The 21,151-nt window shown below is 43.7% G+C and overlaps 3 protein-coding genes and 1 long non-coding RNA gene across 5 annotated transcripts in view; 1 reads left to right on the top strand and 3 right to left on the bottom strand.

The window, feature by feature from the left end:
- Positions 1-2,593: 2,593 nt before the first annotated feature.
- On the bottom strand, positions 2,594-3,168 carry HTD2 (hydroxyacyl-thioester dehydratase type 2). Its single transcript, XM_040075945.2, has one exon. The coding sequence runs from the start codon at positions 3,166-3,168 to the stop codon at positions 2,641-2,643; it is 528 nt and encodes a 175-aa protein (XP_039931879.1). The 3' UTR covers positions 2,594-2,640.
- On the bottom strand, positions 2,594-5,666 carry RPP14 (ribonuclease P/MRP subunit p14). The gene is made up of 5 exons (XM_040075946.1): positions 5,556-5,666; positions 5,384-5,468; positions 4,530-4,606; positions 3,882-3,960; positions 2,594-3,244 (listed from the first exon to the last, which is right to left on the bottom strand). Exons 1-5 carry the CDS (start codon positions 5,624-5,626, stop codon positions 3,188-3,190), a joined length of 369 nt encoding a protein of 122 aa, XP_039931880.1. The 5' UTR covers positions 5,627-5,666; the 3' UTR covers positions 2,594-3,187.
- A 71-nt stretch (positions 5,667-5,737) lies between these two features.
- LOC120758103 (uncharacterized) lies at positions 5,738-15,172 on the top strand. Of its 2 annotated transcripts, none has more exons than XR_005702775.1 (3): positions 5,738-5,879; positions 6,795-6,943; positions 12,896-15,172. It is a non-coding gene; the product is annotated as an uncharacterized LOC120758103 (long non-coding RNA). The 2 variants fall into 2 exon arrangements; XR_005702774.1 differs by having other exon boundaries at positions 12,893-15,172.
- Positions 9,157-21,151, bottom strand: part of PRKAR2A (protein kinase cAMP-dependent type II regulatory subunit alpha) — a 59,256-nt gene continuing 47,261 nt past the window's right edge. The window contains exons 6-11 of the mRNA XM_040075944.2: positions 20,601-20,754; positions 16,762-16,863; positions 14,913-14,987; positions 12,446-12,511; positions 11,577-11,715; positions 9,157-11,072 (exon numbers count right to left, since the gene is read on the bottom strand). Of these exons, the coding sequence (XP_039931878.1) occupies positions 10,939-11,072; positions 11,577-11,715; positions 12,446-12,511; positions 14,913-14,987; positions 16,762-16,863; positions 20,601-20,754 (670 nt within the window). The 3' untranslated portion in view covers positions 9,157-10,938. The remainder of the gene's footprint in view (positions 11,073-11,576; positions 11,716-12,445; positions 12,512-14,912; positions 14,988-16,761; positions 16,864-20,600; positions 20,755-21,151) is intronic.

Below are 21,151 nucleotides of genomic sequence, written 5' to 3'. Positions count from 1 at the left end.
GAGATGCATGGGGGACACGGAGAGATGGATGGGGGACACGGAGTGATGGGGGACACGGAGAGATGGATGGGGGACAGGGAGCGATGGGGGACACGGAGAGATGGATGGGGACACGGAGAGATGGATGGGGGACACGGAGAGATGGATGGGGGACACGGAGAGATGGATGGGGGACACGGAGAGATGGATGGGGGACACGGAGAGATGGGGGACAGGGAGAGATGGGGGACACGGAGAGATGGATGGGGGACACGGAGAGATGGGGGGACAGGGAGAGATGGGGGGACACGGAGAGATGGATGGGGGACACGGAGAGATGGATGGGGGACACGGAGAGATGGATGGGGGACAGGGAGAGATGGGGGACACGGAGAGATGGATGGGGGACAGGGAGAGATGGGGGGACACGGAGAGATGGGGGACACGGAGAGATGGGGGACACGGAGAGATGGATGGGGGACAGGGGGAGATGGGGGGACACGGAGAGATGGGGGACACGGAGAGATGGGGGGACATGGAGAGATGGGGGGACACGGAGGTATGGGGAGACAAGGAGGGATGGGGGACACGACCAGGATAGAGGACATGAGGAGGCGGGCAACAACGGGGAAAGGGGCTGGAGGGGAGGCCATGAGTGCAGGAGAGTCGCCCCGCCATCCAAGTCTTCTTTGCCCGCTGCTTCCCCAGGCACTGACAATGGAAATAGCAGCTGCAGCCCTGGGAGGATCAGCCCCAAGATATTGCTGGTCCTCCCAGAGAGAGCGGGAAAATTCTAAGGGCTGGTGCACTTACTGCCCTATACCTTTTGGGGTGTTTTGTGTTAATAAAATAATCAGAATATCTCATATATTTTACTCAATTTCTAGAATTTAGGGTTTGGAGTTGATATTTTGTGGGGTTTTGGTTTTCTGTTTGGTTGCTTTTCAAAACACAGATTTAAAGTTGTTAACAACTGAGTTCCTCAACATGACTTTTGATTGCAGCAGCATAAGAAACTTTCTATTTGAATACTACTTAGTACTTGAGAACGTACAAGTAGGACACTTGCCTGCATTTCCTCTTTTTATACCATACATAGGAATTACTCTCACTTAGGATGTTGTAAGAGCTGGAGTCTGTCGTACGCCTGGAGCAGGTGTCATGAACAGCCTCATCTCTGTCTTGCAGCTCCATGATGAGAGGAAAATGGGCTGTGTTGCTGTAGTTCAGCAACATGCTGGAACAGCAACCTCAACTCCCCAAACAACTATGCCTGCAGCGACGCAGGAGGTCAGACACAGATCTGATTCATTTTGTTAATAGGTCTTAACAAGACAACTTCCCACCTGGAAAGGCGGGTGAACAAGGAGCAGGGTAAGGAGGGGTCTGCTTAGATGGAGCGCTTTGTCCAGCAAAAGCAGTGACAGGGAGTGACCCCAGGCAGAAGGAAAAAAGGCACGGCAAGGCGTGACACAGCTCCTACAGACAAGAGATAAGGAAACCTCTTCCAAATTACTGTTTCCAGGTTGCAAACACCCCAAACTCCAAGCTTTAGAAAGACAAAGCATGGAGTCAGACACCTGAAACATTACCCTCCCTCTGCTCCAGTGTGGCTAACACCTGGGCTTAGAGTGCAGCACATTCAGGCAGTGCAGCTGTTTTACCTGTAGCTTCCATCACAGGTTGAGGAGAAACTCTCTTTTCACAGCAGACAACTTCTGAGGTTATTTGTAGTTAAGGAAAGTTTCAAATGCATTTCTGCTGCAGAGAAGGGGAGGGGATAATAGATGCTTTGCCAGAAAGTTGTATCAGCCACCAATTGGAGGCCTTACTCCTGATGGTTTCAATCATTCCTGAAAAAATTTTCTTAGTGTATAATAATCTCTTATGCCAGCACTAATATAATTCAACCCAGATTATTAACTAATGAATTTGCCAGAAGTCTACTCTACCAAGGTACTTTCAGTGAATAAAGAGAAATCCATGTTTACACACTCAAACAAGGAGAGAGAAGCCATATAGCTTGTATTAAAATCATCTGCCCTTGCTTGCCTTGCCCTTGGGAGCACAAGCACAGTAAGTACAACTTGTGACAATGTACTTTTTTAAAAGCCTCCCTCCCTCTCTTTCTGGGAGGCAAGTCTCAGAAGAAACACCAGCTGGAGCTGCCATGTAGATTACAACACATCTTGCTGTACCTGTGTCAGTACCTCCCTTCTGTTCCACTTTTAAACACAGCACTGTCCCCTCCCCTGGCGCTTGTTGGCAAATACAGCTGCTTTGCACAGAAGGAACAAGTTTTAACTGAACTTTGCTGGTGTGGACTGCGATTTTACCAGAAAGAACAGCCTCAGTGTGAGCCCCACCAGTCCAAACTTCCCACTGTGGCAGCATAAAGGCTTGTCTAAATGTGCCACTTTGTCACAGCAAGTGCCTAGTTCTGCTGGTTTCACCTTGGCAGTGAAACCCATCACGGCGAAAAAAAGGAAAAGCTCTCATTTTAACGCAGTCCTAGCAAGGTTAAGTTTGTGCACTTCCAGACATTTTGAAAGGTTTTTGTTGCAAATTTACTGGTTTGAGTGTTGTCACGTAAAAAGACAGTTAAAACCAAGCGTACATTCGTTTTGGCCTTTATACTGAAGTTGTACATAATGAACAGCTCTAACTGTCTGGCACCATAACTTTCACCATCCCTTCCATAACAGTTTTCCCACTTTCTCTGACCTCACACGATACAGAAATGTGTGCAATAGAACCCTTCAGTCGTTTCACTTCCGCTGCAGCTGTGACTTCTTCACCAACATACAAAGGAGCAGGAAAACGAATCTCCTGGGAAAGAAATATACATCCTTGACCAGGCATTTTGGTACCCAGAACTGCAGAAATAAGTCCATTGATCAGAACTCCATGGACAACAGTTCTCCCAAACCTAGACTTCTTTGCAAACTCTTCATTTAAATGCAAAGGATTTGTGTCACCTGTTAAATAAGAAAAAGTAACGACATCATTCTGTGTAAAAGCCTTGCTAAGTTCAGCTTTGTCTCCAACTTTTATGTGCAAGTTCTGAAATACATGATGTCCAAGCAGAGAGTTGATAAACGTTGGCTTTGTCAAGGCTCTTTTTTGGAAAATCCCTCCAGAAATCCCACGCCTGAAGGGCTGCAACATTTCCAGGAACTTCTCCTGCATGCAGCCGAGCCAAGCACATTCAGTCCAAGACTAATTCTCTACTGTTGCCAGATAACGCAAGTAGAAATGGAGATGTCTAGTTTGGGGAAAGAAAAAACAAACAAGAACTGAACAAATAAAGCCTTAAATAAATGCACCATCAAATGCCCTTAAAGTTGAAAATACTTCAATTTTCCTGTTACATGGTAGATTAAAAACTTAGAGCTATGCCTGAGCAGACTTTTGTCTAGCCATGGTTTCAGAAACAAAGAATTCTCAGAATTCATTTTATTCAGCAGCATCCTCTGGAAAAAAATAAGCTCTGGAAGTGCATGTTTGTCTATGCATTGTTAAACAAGGTTGATAGCAACGATTAGAAAGGCAGAAACTGGGGTAGGGAAAATAAAACCTGGACCAAGACATGGGTCATGAACAACACTTTCCAGAAATCATTTTCTTGCAGATGTTTTAATGACATCAGGACTTGTCACTGGACTGAAAACATGAAGTAATGAGACAGGCACTACTGTCACATTGTACAAGACTCATCTGAAGATGAGAGCTGCTCAAACATGGGCCCACACACCTTCACTGAAAGGCACGTCATTCCCAAACCAAGGCATTTTTGCATCTAGGCCATCTTTCTATGAAAAGGCAGCAGGCTTAGGCAGCCTGCCAAGCTTAGAGCTAGAGCCGACATCTGGGGGAAGCCACCCAGCCCCACAGGGCTTTACCTGCAGCACCCGGAAGGCACACCTCCTGCTCTGGTAGAAGCCCAGCAAGGTTAGAGCACTCCACAGCTTGACAAGGCCACTAAATAAAACAAAAGAGATTAATAAAATTTGGGCATTTCTGTTATCCTGCAGCATAGGCATTTCAAATAGAAACATGTTACAAGTAACGAACCCTTCACAGTTTAACAGCAGGTAATTTCGCAAAAGAGTTCTAGTAGCAAAACTTTATCTTGAAGGATTATTGCAGTGGCTGCAGTCTCTTGTCTTCCACACGGAGAGATGTACTGCAACCTCAAGCTCACTTTACTAGCACTGTTCTTGGTCTCTGTGTGTATTTAAGCTCATTCTTCACCTAAATCACCTAACGGTCATCACCATTTAGAGTAACTGTTCTCATCTTTACTATAGAAAGAGATTTAAAGTCACTACCTCAGTAATGCCTACTTCCAGTCTTAAAACCAGTACAATCATTCTGGTTTAAAGCAGGAATAATGTACTGATGCATGAAGTTACCAAGACTCAGTAATTATTTTCTGCATGCTGTATGCAAGTATCTTCTTCAAAAGTCATTCTTACTTTGAGAGTTTTCTTTTTTACAAAAAATACTTTCATGGCATGGCACAGAAGTACGTACTGATTGCACCTTACCTGCTAATTACTCTTAATATGGCAGACAAAGTTTTTTCCTCATATATTAAGACATCAACAGGCAAAGCTGCTCCAACCTATGAATAAAAATGTTATTTAGTAAGTGTCCTGCGTTCTTATCGTGGCTTATAAGCAACTGATTTCACCCCCACCATGTTACATCATTAAAAGTGCTATAGTTACGCTCAAATCTCACACAAGTGTTTCAGTTACAACATCACTGGATTTTGAACAGCACCCTTCCTCTCAGAGTTCTTTAGAAGCCATTTTTATTTCCACATTACAGCTGGAGAAACAGACCAAGAGGTGATGCGACCTGCCTAAAGTCAGGCAGCAACAGAGTAAACAGAGCAAACACAGTACTGTGGACTTTCCCATCCAAAATGTTGTTCCCTTCCCACAGCTCTCTATTTAAAGCCCCTCTACAGCAAAAGCACCAATACCACAAATTCTAAAAGCAAGTATCAAAGAACGGTTTGAGCTGGAAGGGACCTTACAGAGTTCATCCAGTTGCAGCCCCGCTGCCATGGTCAGAGATACCTTCCGCTAGAGCAGACTGCTCCAGGCCCGGTCCGGCTGAGCACCGCTAGGGATGGCTGAAGCCACTTGCACTGAACTGACCCGCGCCGCTTCACTAGGAGCGAGTCAGACCGGGGGATGGCGAGCGGGTAACCGGAGGGTCAAACCCAGTACATTTACCCTGCCTCGCCTGCTCCTTCGGGCCCTCTCGCCCCGCCCGGACACCGCTCTGCAGCCAGAGCGGCTGTTCCAGGGGACAGCAGCCCGCTCCCGCAAGGTTCTCCGGGCCCAGCCCGGAGCCGCCAGCCGAATCCCGGTCCCGCTGCCGCTCCCACCTCTCCGTGCAGCTCCCTCAGCGCCGTCACCACGAGCTGCTTGAACTGGGCGGCGTTCGGCCGGGCGCCGCCGTCGGGCAGCTCCCTGCGGGAAGGAGAGCACAGGGGGTCACAGGAGGGCCCTGCCGGAGCCTCGGGGGTCGCGGCTCGGGGGGTCGGGGGTGTCGCTCACAGGCGCACGCGCAGATAGTGGTGCTCGGCCGCGCGCCGCAGCACGCGCCGCTCGAACGCGGCCGCCGCCATTCCCCGCCCCGCCGGGCCGCGCGCGCCGCCCGCCCGCCCCTTCTACGGCGGCCGCGCGGGGTCGCTGTCGCCATGGCAACCGCGACCGGCACGGGCCCGGGCCCGGCCCCAGCGCCGTGCGCCGCCCCCGTTCCACCGAGCCCGGGCCCGAGCGCGGCCCTGCACACGGAGGAGAGCGAGAGCAGTCTGAGACGAATCGGCGGGCACGGACAGCGCTTCCGAGTGCTGCGCGCAAGCTTTTAGGTTCGCTAAGGTAAACAAGGAAGGCTGCACCACAAACATGCCGTTGGACGCGGGCACGCAGAGATGGTCCTTCGATTCTCTTCCAAGCAAACGTGTTGGTCCCGATGCAGTTCCTGGTAAAGGTGCAGCCTGGCACCAGGTTACAAACACTGAGGCGATCCTGCTGTCCCAGCCTCGGTTTTGCCAAGGACACAGAGCTGAAACAAATTTGAGAAGGCTGGCAGCCTGTCTTTGCGTTGACCAGTCAACAGCTAATTGAGATGATAACACAATTTTAGTATCTCGTACCTGCTCTAAAGATTGGCATGAAATGTAGCCTTACCACATTAATAGCAGAAAGGATGGAAGTATGTTTGCTCTGCTGAAATAATTAAACATTATCCTCAAAAGAACTTGACAGAATCTTCCTTTTACCAGAAGGTTTATCTAGGAATTGGCATCGACCCCAGCAGGGTAACCCTGCAGTAGCCCAGTGTACATATGACATGCTCGAGTCAAGGCTCAACTCATAGACACCTGCTGCCTGCTCCTGGGCTGACATAAAAATGGTATATAAACTGCTGAATGATCAGAAATAAAACTTCAGCAAAAGCAAATACTTCACACGTACCAAAGTAATTTTCAGATTATTAGTTAGGTTAAAGAAAAGGCAGTTTGCCACGTAAAGTTCAGTAGCTGTAAGTGTAGGCTAACAAGGTATCTTCAGGAATACTGTGTAGCTCCCGGGAACTGAGAACCAGTCACTGCAGTGCTCAATAAATCAGCTCCATGATAATTTGGCAGGCTTATCAGAGCAGCCAGTTTTATTGGGACCAACCATACCTGCAGAAGTTAGTATTGCTTTTAAGGCATTAGTAGGATTTCATCACCAAGCAGCAAAACTTGGAGGTCAGGTACTGTATAAAATCTCTTTCTGTTATTGCAGAACTGCTCTCCGTCAGGCTCTGGCAAGAGGAACTCACTCAGGCATTCCAAGTGTATCCAGGGAGCTGCTGTAAGGCTGGGGGTTGTGGCAGCTGCAGCGAGTCAATAACAAGCACACACAGGACTGTACAGGAAGGCTGGACACAACAGGTCAGTTTTTTATTAACCAAAAGTGAAGCTGAACCCCAGAGTGGTTTAACTTGTTAAAACCATATGTTTATATGGCAGATATTTCTTTCATGTTCAACACTACAGTGCAAGAACCAAACTTCGCAGCTGTTCATCCTTTGAGAATCAAGTAGTAAAATGAATTAAAATAAGGGTCCCTCAATGAATTAAAAAAAAAAAAAAATCCAAAAACATTTAACTCAAAAGAACAGACCAATTTTAAGAACTGTCTTATTAAATTCTCCCAAGTGAAAGACCTTTAAAAGCACTTGGAGCCTTGAGGTAGCAACTTTATGCTGAATTTAATTCCCCTCCTGCCCCACAGAGGAAAATTAGTAGCGCATTATTAGCTCCAGACAGCTAAGCTGTGTTGAGTGTCTCCTGTGAGGTGACTTTCTCTTGCCTCTTGAAATAGCAGTGTAGTGCTGCAGAGTGCCAGGAGGAAATCCACAGGGAAGGCCTCTTGAAATAAAATTTATGGTTTGAAAAAAGTTTAAATGATCAGCAATGACTGTTACAACAAAAATTATCTGAAGTGAAAAAACCCAATGTGTTTGTATTTTGGCAAGACTAGTTTACAAATACAAGTCAAGAACAAGAGTCTGCTTTCAGCCAACAGAAAAGAAAGAATGGAAGTGACATTCAAAGGGGTTTTGGGGGTTTCTTGCCCTCAGTGCAATATTGCACTTTGTTTTTAAAGTTTTACGTTTTGCACTTGTGTTTCTAAGAAGAGAGCACTTTTGCTCTTTTTTGTTCTTTTACATTTTCAAACCTGTGCTGTGACATTAGACAGAAATACCAAGTGCCAGGATATTTAACAACTGAAAGCTCCTCTCACTGACTTCACCACGATCACAAGCAGGGAACCACAAACACGAGATTTGTCTTCCTCTAAGCCTTGAAAACAGGATCCTCTGTGCCCACTTTGCTGCTGAGTTCTTTTATTAAAAGCTAAATCTCTCTTTAGTGCCAAAGAGACTCAGTAGCAGATTTACTGAACACTGAGCAGCAACAAAACACCTGGGCTTACTCTCTGCAACAACTGCAATGAACAGAGTGTAAAGGAACAAGCTGAGATATAGGGATGGGGCAGATGGTCACAAACAGGTGCTGCAGTTGCTCCCTGGACTCAGTATCAGCACTCGCACGTGGCCCAATTTTGCTCACTGCTGGTGCTCTAACCAGATTCCTGGCAATACTGAGTATCTTACTAAAGCTTCTTTCACTACCTTCATGCTCCAAAATTATACAAACAGGTTGGTTAAACTAGACCAAACTAATCAGGCACATTGCACATTATAGTTCTTAAATGGAAGACCCTTCTTAGCAGCTCATTCTCTTTCAGCTCAAAGTCAGCTGCCTCTCTACACCACAGAGTGATGCTGCATGGACCCTGGATGCAGGATGGCATTGCCCAGTATGCCACTGCTCCAGGGAGCCCAGAGAAAGGTAAAACTTCAAAAGCTTTTCCTTGTTCAAATGGGATCCAAATATTTTGATTTTATATTCTAATCTTTTCCTATGACTTTTAGAAGCCATCAAATCCTACCTTCCAGGCAGAAATATCTCAAAAACCTGACATAGCCTTGCCTGGGTTTCGGTTAAGCTTTAGAACAACTGCCTTTTTGCCTGTGCCTGAGGTTACAGTCCTGTCCTGCACAAAACCAAAGGCATTAAGAACCAGAATCCATCTGTAAGGCAGCCCAACCTGCCAGGCTCCTCTAGATAAAGGAGAGGATATTCTGCCTGGGAGCAACAAAGGCCAGCTGGTGATTATTCACACCAAGTTTCTCTTTAGTTCACATGACAGTTTAGGCAGCACAGAAACTCAGGCTGGTTCAGAGACCAGTTCATGTTTGGTACACAGGACAGTCACGAGCTGGCTTCAGAAACTCCCTCTGCCATGGAGCCCAAATTATCTTAAAGTTTTATCTGCTATCACTGCAAGGACCTGGTGAGTGGGTTTTTTTCTTTATTTTTCTTCTTCTTTTTTTTTGTTTTTGGTTGGTTGGTTGGTTTGGGTTTTGTTTTTTTCAAATTTTGTGATGAAAACTATTTTTGTCTTTGGTGTTAAACCTTGGAAGCATGAGTGAAAAGTACCTGCTGCTTCTTTGGCTGTAATTTATGTCAAAGAAACAGCCCAGGAAAGCAAGTGAAATTCACTGTTCTAAAAAACATGCAGTTGGAACAGCCACTAGACATCACAACCAGGACTTTAATAATATGGAAACACCAAGTTCAGTGGTGTCCATTACAAATAATTTGCATTATATAAAAATATGACTGCAATTACAGTAACTGGACAACAGCCATTCAAATTTATCAACTTTCCATCTTACTCATATTGCAGGAAATGGGAGGAGCTCATCCACTATGGGGAAAAAACTGTCCAGAAATCAACTTAAGAGTTGCTGCTAAGCATCTCATGCCTTAAGAGAAATGTCCACTGTGATAACTAAAAGCAGGAATTCAAGATTAGCATCCTTTCATTCTTGCTTACATGGCCATGAATATAAAGAGCAAGTTCTGTTACACTAGTATTCACAATTAAAATTTTATAACCCCATAAAACACCAGTATGTTTTGCATGAGCTGTGGAAGAATGCAAATTCAAAGGGTCACTAGATTTATTACCTCCAAATTCAATGTCTTAATATACATATTCTGTTTGTACACCATAAAAATGTCTTTCTTATGGTCAGATTCTTATTTAGGTAATACCCTGATAAAATCTCAGCCATATGCCAATTAAGGTCCTTAAAGCTATAGAGACAGAATCTACCTAATAAATGCTGCAAATTTAACAGGTATTTTAGATAAACATCATTAGCTTAGTTATCACCTAAACCAAAAAGACTCCTCAAACACACCAACTGCTAGTTAGCAAAGACATTTGCTTTACAAAGTCAAATGTTGCCAACTTTTGAAAAGTTTAGCAAATCAACGTGGCATTTGGAAGCATTCAAGTGTCTAATGAAGTTAAAATACTGTGAAATGTTAGGACTAGGGGAAAGCTCCTGTAAACAAGTACAGAAGTAGTCTTCATTTAAATTACAAAACATTCACCTCCTTAAAAAGCTTTAAAACTGACCCAGTCAACAACTGCGCCCTGGGAAATGTAGCATTATAAAGGATCTCTGTAAGCAAGAAAAGGTCATACATTGTGATCTCACCACCATAAAATGTACTCAGTGTCAGGAACAAGGAGGGAATTTAGGGAGATGACAATTATGACACTTTCAGGCCATTTGATCTGAACCACTGCACTTTGTTGGACAGCATAGAGTAAACCAATTTTCTCTGCTGCTCAAAAAACACTTAAAATATGTTTTCTGCATCTGGATGCTAAGCAGACTCTCCCATGTCCCCAGCTCGGTTTACTTGGTTTAAAGAGCTCTCTATATTATTTATTACCTGCTGCTTTCAGCAGGTGGACCAAAACTTCAGTGCCATCTTGCTCATTGGCTCCATTGATACTTGAACTTCAAACCCAGATGCTACAATTAAAAGCAAACTTGACATTGTGTAAGGAAAGCATCAGATGAAGGTAATCAGCCCATAAAAGGCTTGTATTCCACAGGCTGCTTCTGCAGAGCAGGCAACCTCCCACTACAGAATCTGACAGGACAATTTATCCCAACAGTAACACCCAGAAGGAAGGAGGCTTCTAAATCTTGCACACTTTGGGTTTCGTATCAGGCACTTGAACTGTTGGACAGACGCCATTCTGAACCAAGTAAGTGAACATAGGGTTAGAATCATCTTTAATCTAGGTCTAATAATGAAGTATCAGCAGCAAAGTGGAGGCAGGGAGGAGTGAGCAATCCATCTGTGCTGAGACTTGTTTATGGTTTCTAAAATGCCCAAGAAAACAGCAGCAGTAACTGTTCCATAGTGTCCGTTGTCCTTGTGAGTTGTGTTGCTGATAGGAGGCTTTTCTGTGTCTTGAACTAAGAAGGCATTGAGGTACCCTGTGCCTAATTCCCTGGATCCATCAGGTCCATGCTAGAGCCAAACATTGCCACCAGTTGCTCCTCGTAATGTGTTATATTCCTCTTCATAATGTCCATGCAGGGTCCAAGCAACCTCTCAAATGCTTGCACATCCATGACTGTAACGGAGCAGAGATGAAAAAACAAGACTGTTTGTCAAAAAGAACACCAAATACCAATCTGGTTTTTGAACTCAAAACACAGATCTTCAGTTTAATTCACTTAGGGCTAAAGCTTCAAAAGAAACCACAGAAACAGAGATCACGTTTCTGATTTCTCTCCGTACTGTTATTTGGAGAAACAAGATTAATGAAATACAAACCTGATCTCAAGGACAAATACAGAAGCCAAATATACCCCACAGTGGTATTAAAAGATGACCTGAAGGCTATGTGTGACAAACAAGTACAGGCCACACACACAGAGAAAACAGAAAATCTGCCATGAGGAAGCAGCAGTGCTTTTCCAACTTCCATCCACTTGGAGCTCCACTCCAGCCCATGTTTCTGGCTTCTGCAATCTGACTGCCAGTTACCAAAAGGCTTGGCTGCTCACTCAAGCATGGTCCATGAGACAAGCGAAGAACAGAAAAGAATGACCAGAAACACAGACCATCTACTTACCTAAACATTTGACTTCCCCAACAGCATAGGCAGAGGCTGCTCTGGGTTTGTTGGTAACAAGTGCAAGCTCTCCAAAATACTGCCCTCTGTGACACCGGGCAATCTCCACTTCTTGATTAGCTTCTTTACACGTCATAGTCTGTCAAACAGTGCAGTTTCATTATTTGCACACAGCTCTCTCCTTGTACAAGGCTACAGTTAATCCCAGATACTTCACACCCATACAACAGGTCCTTAGTTTCAGGCTTTTAAACTAGAGACTCCCAAGTCATGGTAGAACACCTCAACACCACGTTCAAGTGGAATTTTGGTAAGAAAAATGTGTGCCAGCCCACAAGTTTTGAGATTGGCAGGTATCTACTGCTACAGCTTTGGGAACTGCTGTTATGTAGCCTAAGACAGGCTTTATCATGTACTATATGCTGCTCCCCTGGCTGCTTCAGACTGTACAGAGATCTGTTCAAATGCCAACAACTAGTATGTCACTGAAGATAACAGACCCCACATTTTGTAATGTGCAGTCTTCTATAATCGTGGAAGAAAAGTTTCATCTCCACCCTTAAGGCCAGGGAAAGTGTATCAGTGTGGGGAGGGATGGGATGGAGTTGAGCTGTGCGCTGTCTCACATATCAGGTTAGCTGGCAGAGCAGCAGACAGAAGTGTAAGACCTTTGCACATCAATAAAATGAATTCTGGCTGCTTCAGAACAGGTATGGGAGTTTACAACCTACATCACTTGAATAATGAAGATCAACATCATAAAATAATGTATTAAAATAACTCAGGGTGGGCTTTTTCACATCTCTTGTATTAATCAGTCAAATCAGGGATTGATTAATACAAAGCCTAATCACTCAATTTGAACTCACCTTGCTTTTAATCAAGATTTTTACTTCTCCAGATTCTACAATGTAAAAACAGTCTGCTTTGTCACCCTGTTAAGATAAAATAAATTATTTTTTTTTACTTGACTGTGAAAATATGTATAAATGATATTAATGCATTCACTTTGAACTAGGCCTTCTGCAGAAATCTGCTAGAATTGACAAACACTCAGATTCTTAACATTAAAAGGTGACTGCTTGGGTAATACATCAGAGGAGCCCACAGGGAAGGAAGTATTAGTGCACATCATTCAGTAAGAGAGCAGGAGGAAAGGAAAACAAAGGAGAGTGATGATATATAGCAAAATCACTTAAGTGCAGATCTTCTGATCCTGATGGAAGTAGAAAATAGTTAGTGAAACTAAGCAGAACCTAGAATTTTCAGAAGCTAATTTTAATAAAACAGGGACTTAGCAACTGTGTTTCTTTCAGCAGGAAGAAGGTGCCATTAAACTCTCCACGGTCCTGCTTGGGCAGAGAGGTTGGACAAGGTGACTTCCAGGGTTCCCTTCCAACCTCAACTATTCTGTCATCCTGTGAGAGGCTCAAGAACATTCTTCAAATCTTTCTCAACCTCATCATGTTTAAGATCCTCAACTGATCCCAGTTTACATCTGCTCTGGAGAGCTTCACCACCACTTTATAATTTTAAAGTTTTATCTGTGACAGAAAGGACATTTCCCCTCTGTGTTTGTCCCTATGGGCCTGGCATAGTGCTGGAAAGTCAGAGTGGATATCTGCAACAGACCAGAAGCAAGGGGACTAAAGGCTTCAGGGAGACAAAGGCTGGAAAGGGACTGATAAGGGAATGAGAGCAGCTCAGCAGAAAAACCTGAAACAAAGTGAGGAGAGAGAGAAATCTGATGTTAAGTCAAGTGGTCAAGGCGATGAACGTGATGGGAAGGATGGAGAGAAACGGTTTTAACTTAGGTATGAAACATGGGCTGAGAGAGGAGGATGTAAGATTTAAATATGGAGTTACAGAAGAAATGAGGCCTTTAGCTAAGCTTCCTGGGGGTGGTCCTAAGCCATCCAGTGCAAACTCTTCATCCACCATTGCCAACCATCACAGCATGAACTAATGTTCTGTGCTAACTTCTGAAAAAGTAACTGCTGAAAGAGTACTTTATTTTTAAAAACAATGGAAACAAACTGAGTGGGAGACACCCTTATAACACTACTAATGATTTTCAAGTGTTTAAAAGCTTACTGCCCTGAACTGAAGGGTCAAATTTCAGAAAGGTAACTAAAATTAAAAATTACTCAAAAAGGAAAAAAGGTTCCTGGTACTGATGCAACTGTCGTAATATAAGTTATCACATCTTTTCCAAGCACAGAATTTCATCATCTCTAGCAGTGTATTACCATCACCCACACCTATCCAAACTATTAATCCTCCTTTTAAGGATAATTACATCCTTGTCCTTAATTCAGTTATTAAAAAAGATTAAAACCAACTGTGTAATTGGATCACTGATGGTATGAATTCTCAGTTTTGAGACTGATTTATAAGCTCTGATTTTGCTGAGAGTTCCATTTTTTCAGGGTCTTCAGCAAAGAGTTTCAACTTAAAAATTTGAGGGTATTTTTGAAGTAATTTGACAATTATCAGCAAATTTGTTTCCTATATTCAGTTATCTGGCATTCAAGATAATTAAGATCAATTATTCAAGACACTATCAAGGAGTTGGATTCTCTCTATACAACAAGAACAAGGCTGCAAGCAAAAACCTGCAGCTTCAGGTAATCCTTTCTTGCATTAACTTCTACTTGAACTAGAGCACTTCTACAACACAGCAACCCACAGCTAAATTTGATGCAAAATTCCAGTGTTTTGTCTGTAACAGTGCTCCAAAAAGTTATTTCTGTCACAGAAAAAAAAAAAAAAAAAGAGAGAAACAAACAGCTATAGCTTGAGTTCACCCATCTTCATATTCCACCACCCTGGCCTTGATCTACTGCAGCAGACAAAACATTCACCAACCACGAAAGGATGTCAGCTGAAGCCAGACCACTGAAATACCTCAGGAAAGCACAAAGAAGAAACAATGGTTTCAATTAACCCTGACAGTTTCTTAGAGCTAGTGACTCCCTGTTTAATCTGGTCATAGGGGCCCAGGAAAACTCTAGATGGGGGATTTAATGAAAAACTGTATAGACATTTAATTTCAGCTTCTGAAGGCACACTGATCTTGAACCCTTGCAAAGACTACTTATAAAACATAGAGGAGAGAAGAAATACCAAGAAGCTAAAGTAATAGAATAAATTTGCAGCAAAATACATACTGTCCATTCCCCAAACATTCATGAAGTGGTTAAATAAATTAGAAATATGAAAAGAATAAATGCCAAGTTGGTCCAAGTAATAGAACTCTGCAAGTCAATTCCAAACAGAAAAAAAAACAGAAGCAGAAAAAGAACAATGATAAAGAGAAGTTTAGATTTCAAGTACCTGAGAAATTATACGCTCCCCATCTTGATACACCTTCTCTCCTATAACATCCACTATCTTCATTCGCTCTGATGCCTGGAGCAAAGAGGAAAATTAAAAATGATAATTAATTATAGTTCATCTCTGTGAACTCTCCTGAATCTTTACGACCCCTCCTGAAATAAACATTTACTAGACACACAAATACCCAATTTATAAAAATAACCCCAAAATGACATTGATATAGTACTGCAACACAGGTCTTAAGACCACCATAATCAACAGGGAAATAAAATTGTCTAGTGTCCCACCCCTGTGCTTGTCTTACCACACAAGTTAAAAATATCTGGTTTGGCTGGTTTAAAGCAAAGAGGAGGGCAAAAAAAATCACTTTCTTTAAGATTCAGTTGAAATTTGAAGAAAACACTCTAAAAAATGTTATAAACTTCCTAAGAACAAACTTTAAAGATAAATACCAGCAAAACATTTTAAAAATATTTTAACCACTATATAACTACATATGTGTGGGAGGAATTGTGTCCAAGAACTCATTCCTAGAGTGAAGAGGAAGGTGACATGACAAGGACAAGGGCTGTGAACTGTGAGCAGGCCCTGCAGTGGGATGCTCAGCAGCAAGGGCAGGAGGCAGCACCGGCATGCCAGGAAACATGCCTGAGTCCTCACAAACAGGAAGGGAAAAATGAGCTATCTCCAGTGTTTCCCACCACCCATTTAGAACCTCACAAATCAATTTCACTGCTTCAGAGCAGCGCAAAAAAATCATACCAAGAAAGGAAGAAAATCCTAACAGTTAAAATTCAGCAGATGATTCAGTTGTAATCAATCCATTCATTCCCCAAATGCACCTTCATCCTGCCTATGTTTGAGAAATCAAATTCTGGTCCATGCATGATTCAACTGCAATGTGTCATGCAAAAAGCCATCTAGTGCTAATGAGTTATTTTTCTGTATCTTTAAATATTTGAGTCATTTCTGTGCTCAAAAAAAAAGTCACATTGATGGAACCAGTTTAAGCCAGGCACTGAGAGAAGTTGTTGTGTAATTTACCGCTTCCACAGCTACAACGTAGAGGCTGTTGTTCACACCTAAGGATACTTTGCAATTTTGTAATCTTCCCCCAAAGGGATTAACAGCTCAAATACTAATTTATTTTTTTTTTTATGATAAATTAAATTATGGTTTAAGGTAAAGACAGACTAATGTAAAAGCAGGCTGGTCAGTTCCAAAAGCCCTCTGACAATACAGGGTGAATCAACAGAAGTGACAATTTCCACACTCCTTCTAAATTCAGGCACCACACACCCCAACAGGACAGTGTCATTGTGTTCCCAGGTCAAAGTGGTTACCTATAGCAGTTTAACTCCTGAATATTAATTTAAGCTTAAAGCAAGACTACCACAGCCCACACTTTGACTCAAACTTTAAACCATTCCTGGTTGATAAAGGCCAAATATCCTAGTGATGGTATCCTTATTTCAATATCACACCCTCACAGGAAACTACAGCCCTGATTACCAAACTGCATTTTGATACCTGTTCCCTGAAATAAATATAGGTGTTTTTTTAGATGTGGGGGGAGGGGGGGGTTGTGTAAAGAACTTTAAAAAGAATCAGACTAAGATAAAAATCAGCAAATCAATACTGTGAATAAAGGATCTGGGAAAAAAAAAAAAAAAAAACCGAAATTATTTCAGCAATGCAAATTAATTTGTACAGTATATGTGATACCAAAGCAGCACTTAGTATTTTGCTCTAAGCAAAAATGACAGATTTCTGATTTAGCAGGGAACACTGACTAGAGCAACTGCTAAGGCAAGAATTTGATGTAGATGTCTCTGCGAAGTTTTACCTCCAAGGATTTAAGAAGGGGCACAGACTCAATAAATAATTCATATGTCTTCCTCTTCTTTGCATTGTTTTTCAGTATAATTCTTCTGAACGTCACTCGATCCTGCAAGAAGCAGAACAGGGAAACACATTATTCAGAACAGAGAAATACATTATTCTTCTTTACTGAAATGCTCTGTTTAAAGAACTGACAAACACGAACGAGTATTTACAGCAAATGCCAGGGCTGAGAAAGCAGCTGCTAAAGCGATACCATATCCACCACAACGGTGACTGCAACAGCTCCTGTTAGAGTACTTCTGACAATTACAAAAAATAGGGAGCTGTAAGACCTGATCCCTCCCAGACAATCATTTAGGGATTCAATTTTTATTCTATCTTATACTGGTTTTTTGGGTTGAGTTTTGGGGGTTTGTCTGTTTGCAAGTATTTCTTTCATGCTTCTGTATTAAATGAAGAAACTTGGCTCTTCCTGCTGAAGCTCATGGAAACTGGCACTTCCAGCACTTTCTAAGGCAACTGCAGATCTAAGACTGAATTGGATTCTTCTCTACTTGAGCCACACATTCCAAAAGTTGAAGATTTACACTGGTCTCAAACAGGTCAGGAACTGAGTATCTAACAGCAGCAGGCTGGTTCACTTCGCCTTCTCAGATCCAAGAGCCGGCTTCAGGAAGAACCACTTCCTAACTTGCAGCTGTGCGCGTGTCCCGCAAGGAAAAACTGCTGGGCGCGTTAGTGAAGCCCCAACGCAAAGGGGTAAAATCCCCTCCCTTCCTCAGATGCGAACACCTTAAGGGAAAGCAGCAACAACTTCTTCCGCGGACACAGGGCGGCGCTGCGGGCGCGGCACCGGCGCCTGGCGGGGGCAGCGCGCTCCGGGCCACCGGCAAACGCGCACCGGCAAACGCCGGCAAAACAAACACCGGCAAACGCGCACCGGCAAACGCCGGCAAACGCGCACCGGCAAACACCGGCAAAACAAACACCGGCAAACGCGCACCGGCAAACGCCGGCAAACGCGCACCGGCAAACACCGGCAAAACAAACACCGGCAAACGCGCACCAGCAAACGCCGGCAAACGCGCACCGGCAAACGCGCACCGGCAAACGTCGGCAAACGCGCACCGGCAAACGCGCACCGGCAAACGCCGGCAAACGCGCACCGGCAAACACCGGCAAAACAAACACCGGCAAAACAAACACCGGCAAAACAAACACTGGCAAACAAACACCGGCAAACGCGCACCGGCAAACGCGCACCGGCAAACGCGCACCGGCAAACACTGGCAAACGCGCACCGGCAAACACGCACCGGCAAACGCACACCGGCAAACACCGGCAAAACAAACACCGGCAAACGCGCACCGGCAAACACCGGCAAAACAAACACCGGCAAACGCGCACCGGCAAACGCGCACCGGCAAACGCGCACCGGCAAACACCGGCAAAACAAACACCGGCAAACGCGCACCGGCAAACACCGGCAAAACAAACACCGGCAAACGCGCACCGGCAAACGCACACCGGCAAACACCGGCAAAACAAACACTGGCAAACGCGCACCGGCAAACACCAGCAAAACAAACACCGGCAAACGCGCACCAGCAAACGCGCACCAGCAAACACCGGCAAAACAAACACCGGCAAACGCGCACCGGCAAACACCGGCAAAACAAACACCGGCAAACGCGCACCACCAAACGCCGGCAAACGCGCACCGCCAAACGCGCACCCCCTTGGCTTCCACCAACAGAGCCAGAGCTGCAGTTTGCCTTGAGCAGGTGGAGCTCTAAGTGTAAAAATCAAAAAGTCAAAGGGCAGGAGCAGAAATTTGGTCTGGAAAATGGTAGCAAAAAAAAAAAAAAACAACCCCAAAAAAACAAAAACCAACCACCAAAAAAACCCTACAATTTGCAGAAACATCCTGAGAGCCATTCCTCTGGTTCCCAAAACCATCAGCTAGTACCTAAGCAGCAGAGTTTTGAGGTGAAGAGGTATTTTCAAGTAAGTGGACTTTATTAAGGGATGCAGGCTGTTAACAAAATACTTGCAACAAGGACTAACAGAGGTGATACCAATGGAATGTTAAAGTTAAAGGATGAGGAAGATGAAAGGCAGGATGATATTACTGTTACTCAAAGGAGGAAAAGAGATGATAAAGCATAAGGGATTTTTCTGATTTTAAAGGAATTCTTCAGTAGTAAAAGTGTCTTCAAACGTTTGTGTTTGGAGAAGCAGAAAGACACAGAAATGGGGGGACTGTAAAAACATAAATTCACCTGCTTGAGAGTATCAGTGAGGGAGGAGAAGCAACAGTATTTGAACAAAAAAAAAAAGCTGAGCTGTGAAGGCAGTGTGTGTGATGGTGAGATTTCCCCCACACACATTCAGCAGCAAAGGCTGAGGACATTTCCCTCCTCCAGAAGGGACCCACTGTGATAACTGCTTTGTGCCTGAGCCTTCCAGATTTCTGTTGGCCTAAGCCTGCAATGCAGCAGGAGTAATCCACTCTTCCCAAATGGCAGATAACCAAAGAGCTTAAGCAATGACTTTGGCATACTAATAAAAATCTGTTTAAATTACATCAGGGACAAAACAGTATAATAAAACATGACAGCAAACAGAACAACTGGAAGAAATAACTGAAGTTTGAGAGGAAAATGCAGCCTTAGTTAATAAAATGTTCTCAGGACAGATGATTAGCAAGAGGTCCCTGTTCAACTACACCTTGCTAATTAATTTAATATAATCACAGAAAAACTAAATGCAAAATTAACCCATTTTTTGAAGGCAAAAGGGAACAAAGAATCATCTTCTCATTTTCTTCCTTTTATGAATGAGCTCAGTTTGTAGCTAGCTGCTTTGTTCTGTCTTCCTCCAGAAATGAGATTCTGACGTTACTCCCTGGTTGATTTACCAAACTCTTTTCTTTACCTCACAAATAAAAGGGAAGTCAGATCTCCCAGCAAGCGCTGAGATTGCATAAACAGCCATGTGCAGCAGCTTATCAGTCCTACAATCAAGGTCACAGCACATGGCAATAGCTGCCGAGAAGCCGGGGGCACAGAGACAGCACACAGCACTTGTGGCTTCAAAGGCTCGGTTGATCGAACAATCCACTTATTATGCCAACCCTCAGAGATGAGTAAGAGAGCACTGGGAAAATAACCCCATCCAAACAGTGCAGAGAAAAGAACTAAAAAAGGAAAGTAATGGCTCCAGCTTCACATTCAGCAGTGTTGGGCTAGAGACAAAGCAACACCACCATTTAGCTTGGTATCTCGTAGGTCATGCTGACCTGAGAACCTCTTCCAAGGTAACCGAATGACAGTTTATTGTGAAGGAAAACAAAGCTTTGGGCGGTTTTCAGGCATCTTTAAATTACTAACAGCCTCAAGAAGATATTTAACACATTCCCAATCCCTTAAGAGACAAAATGGTGGGAAGGTGAGTTGAAAATAAAGAACATCATTTAGATATTGTTTCCCCCTCCCCCCAAAAAGTGCTTTAATGCTTCCACTGTCCTCTGCAGGACGAAAATGGAAACAAAACCAGGAGGTCGTCCTGTCCCCTCCCCCCCCACCAAAAAAAGCCACAATTACAGTAAAAGCAAAACTATGAAGGGACAGATAGAACTAGTGATACAGTTTTTACAGACAAGTTGTTCCAGAAAGTCAGCCAAAAAGATCTGCACAATGGATCTATCATGCCAGGAGATGAGATAGCAGATCCTGATAAAATACCTATGAGCAGAGGAACCATAACAAAGAGAAGCTCTGGACACGATGAGGTACTGCTTAAAATATTATGCATATGAGAGCAACTTCCTTTCCTTACCAGTCCCCAAAGGGCTCCTTCTGTTGTGGCAACAATGGTGGCAGCTCTAGGAGTGTTGTACATCAATGCCAGCTCCCCAAAACTGCCGTGATTATCGTAGCGGCCCACGCAGCGAGACTGGTTGTCTTTTGCTACAACAATATCATACAATCCTCTGGAAGACAATGGAATAAACACTTTTTATTAGACAACATACCAATACAAATCTTGAAAACAGCTTTTTGGTGTTATACAAGTAGTCCTTTTATTGCTGTGTGAGATACAGCTTTTTGAGCTTTTCAACTGCTTCTATCTACACTGTTTTCACAATAATTGCTCTTACTAAAGCATTTCACTCCTGATAGACATGGGCAGGACCTACTTGGTTTCCTCTGCACAACATTTTGACACTGCTGTTCTGGCCAGAGTGAAAAGTAGTTCCATCATCTTTACCAGTGACATTTCACAGCATGTGTGTTGCCCAGTGAGGCCCCTTTAGAGTGGCTCAGATCCATCTCTACCCATTTTCTCAGTGCCAGCATTGCTGCAGGACCTTTGGGACACTCAATTCA

Source organism: Hirundo rustica, chromosome 12, assembly GCF_015227805.2.
Source record: "Hirundo rustica isolate bHirRus1 chromosome 12, bHirRus1.pri.v3, whole genome shotgun sequence".
NCBI lineage: Eukaryota > Metazoa > Chordata > Aves > Passeriformes > Hirundinidae > Hirundo > Hirundo rustica.
The sequence above is the reverse complement of the archived record's forward strand: the minus strand, read 5'-3'. Positions and strand labels throughout refer to the sequence as shown.

What these genes read in the sequence shown, in the direction of transcription:
- HTD2 (XM_040075945.2), bottom strand. Translation starts at nt 3,168, where the DNA reads ATGCAGGAGAAGTTCCTGGAAATGTTGCAGCCCTTCAGGCGTGGGATT.
- RPP14 (XM_040075946.1), bottom strand. Translation starts at nt 5,626, where the DNA reads ATGGCGGCGGCCGCGTTCGAGCGGCGCGTGCTGCGGCGCGCGGCCGAG. An exon ending in TGAGGGAGCTGCACGGAGAG is followed by an intron (nt 4,607 to 5,383) that starts GTGGGAGCGGCA and finishes TTTTATTCATAG; the next exon opens with GTTGGAGCAGCTTTGCCTGT. An exon ending in ATATTAAGAGTAATTAGCAG is followed by an intron (nt 3,961 to 4,529) that starts GTAAGGTGCAAT and finishes TGTTTTATTTAG; the next exon opens with TGGCCTTGTCAAGCTGTGGA.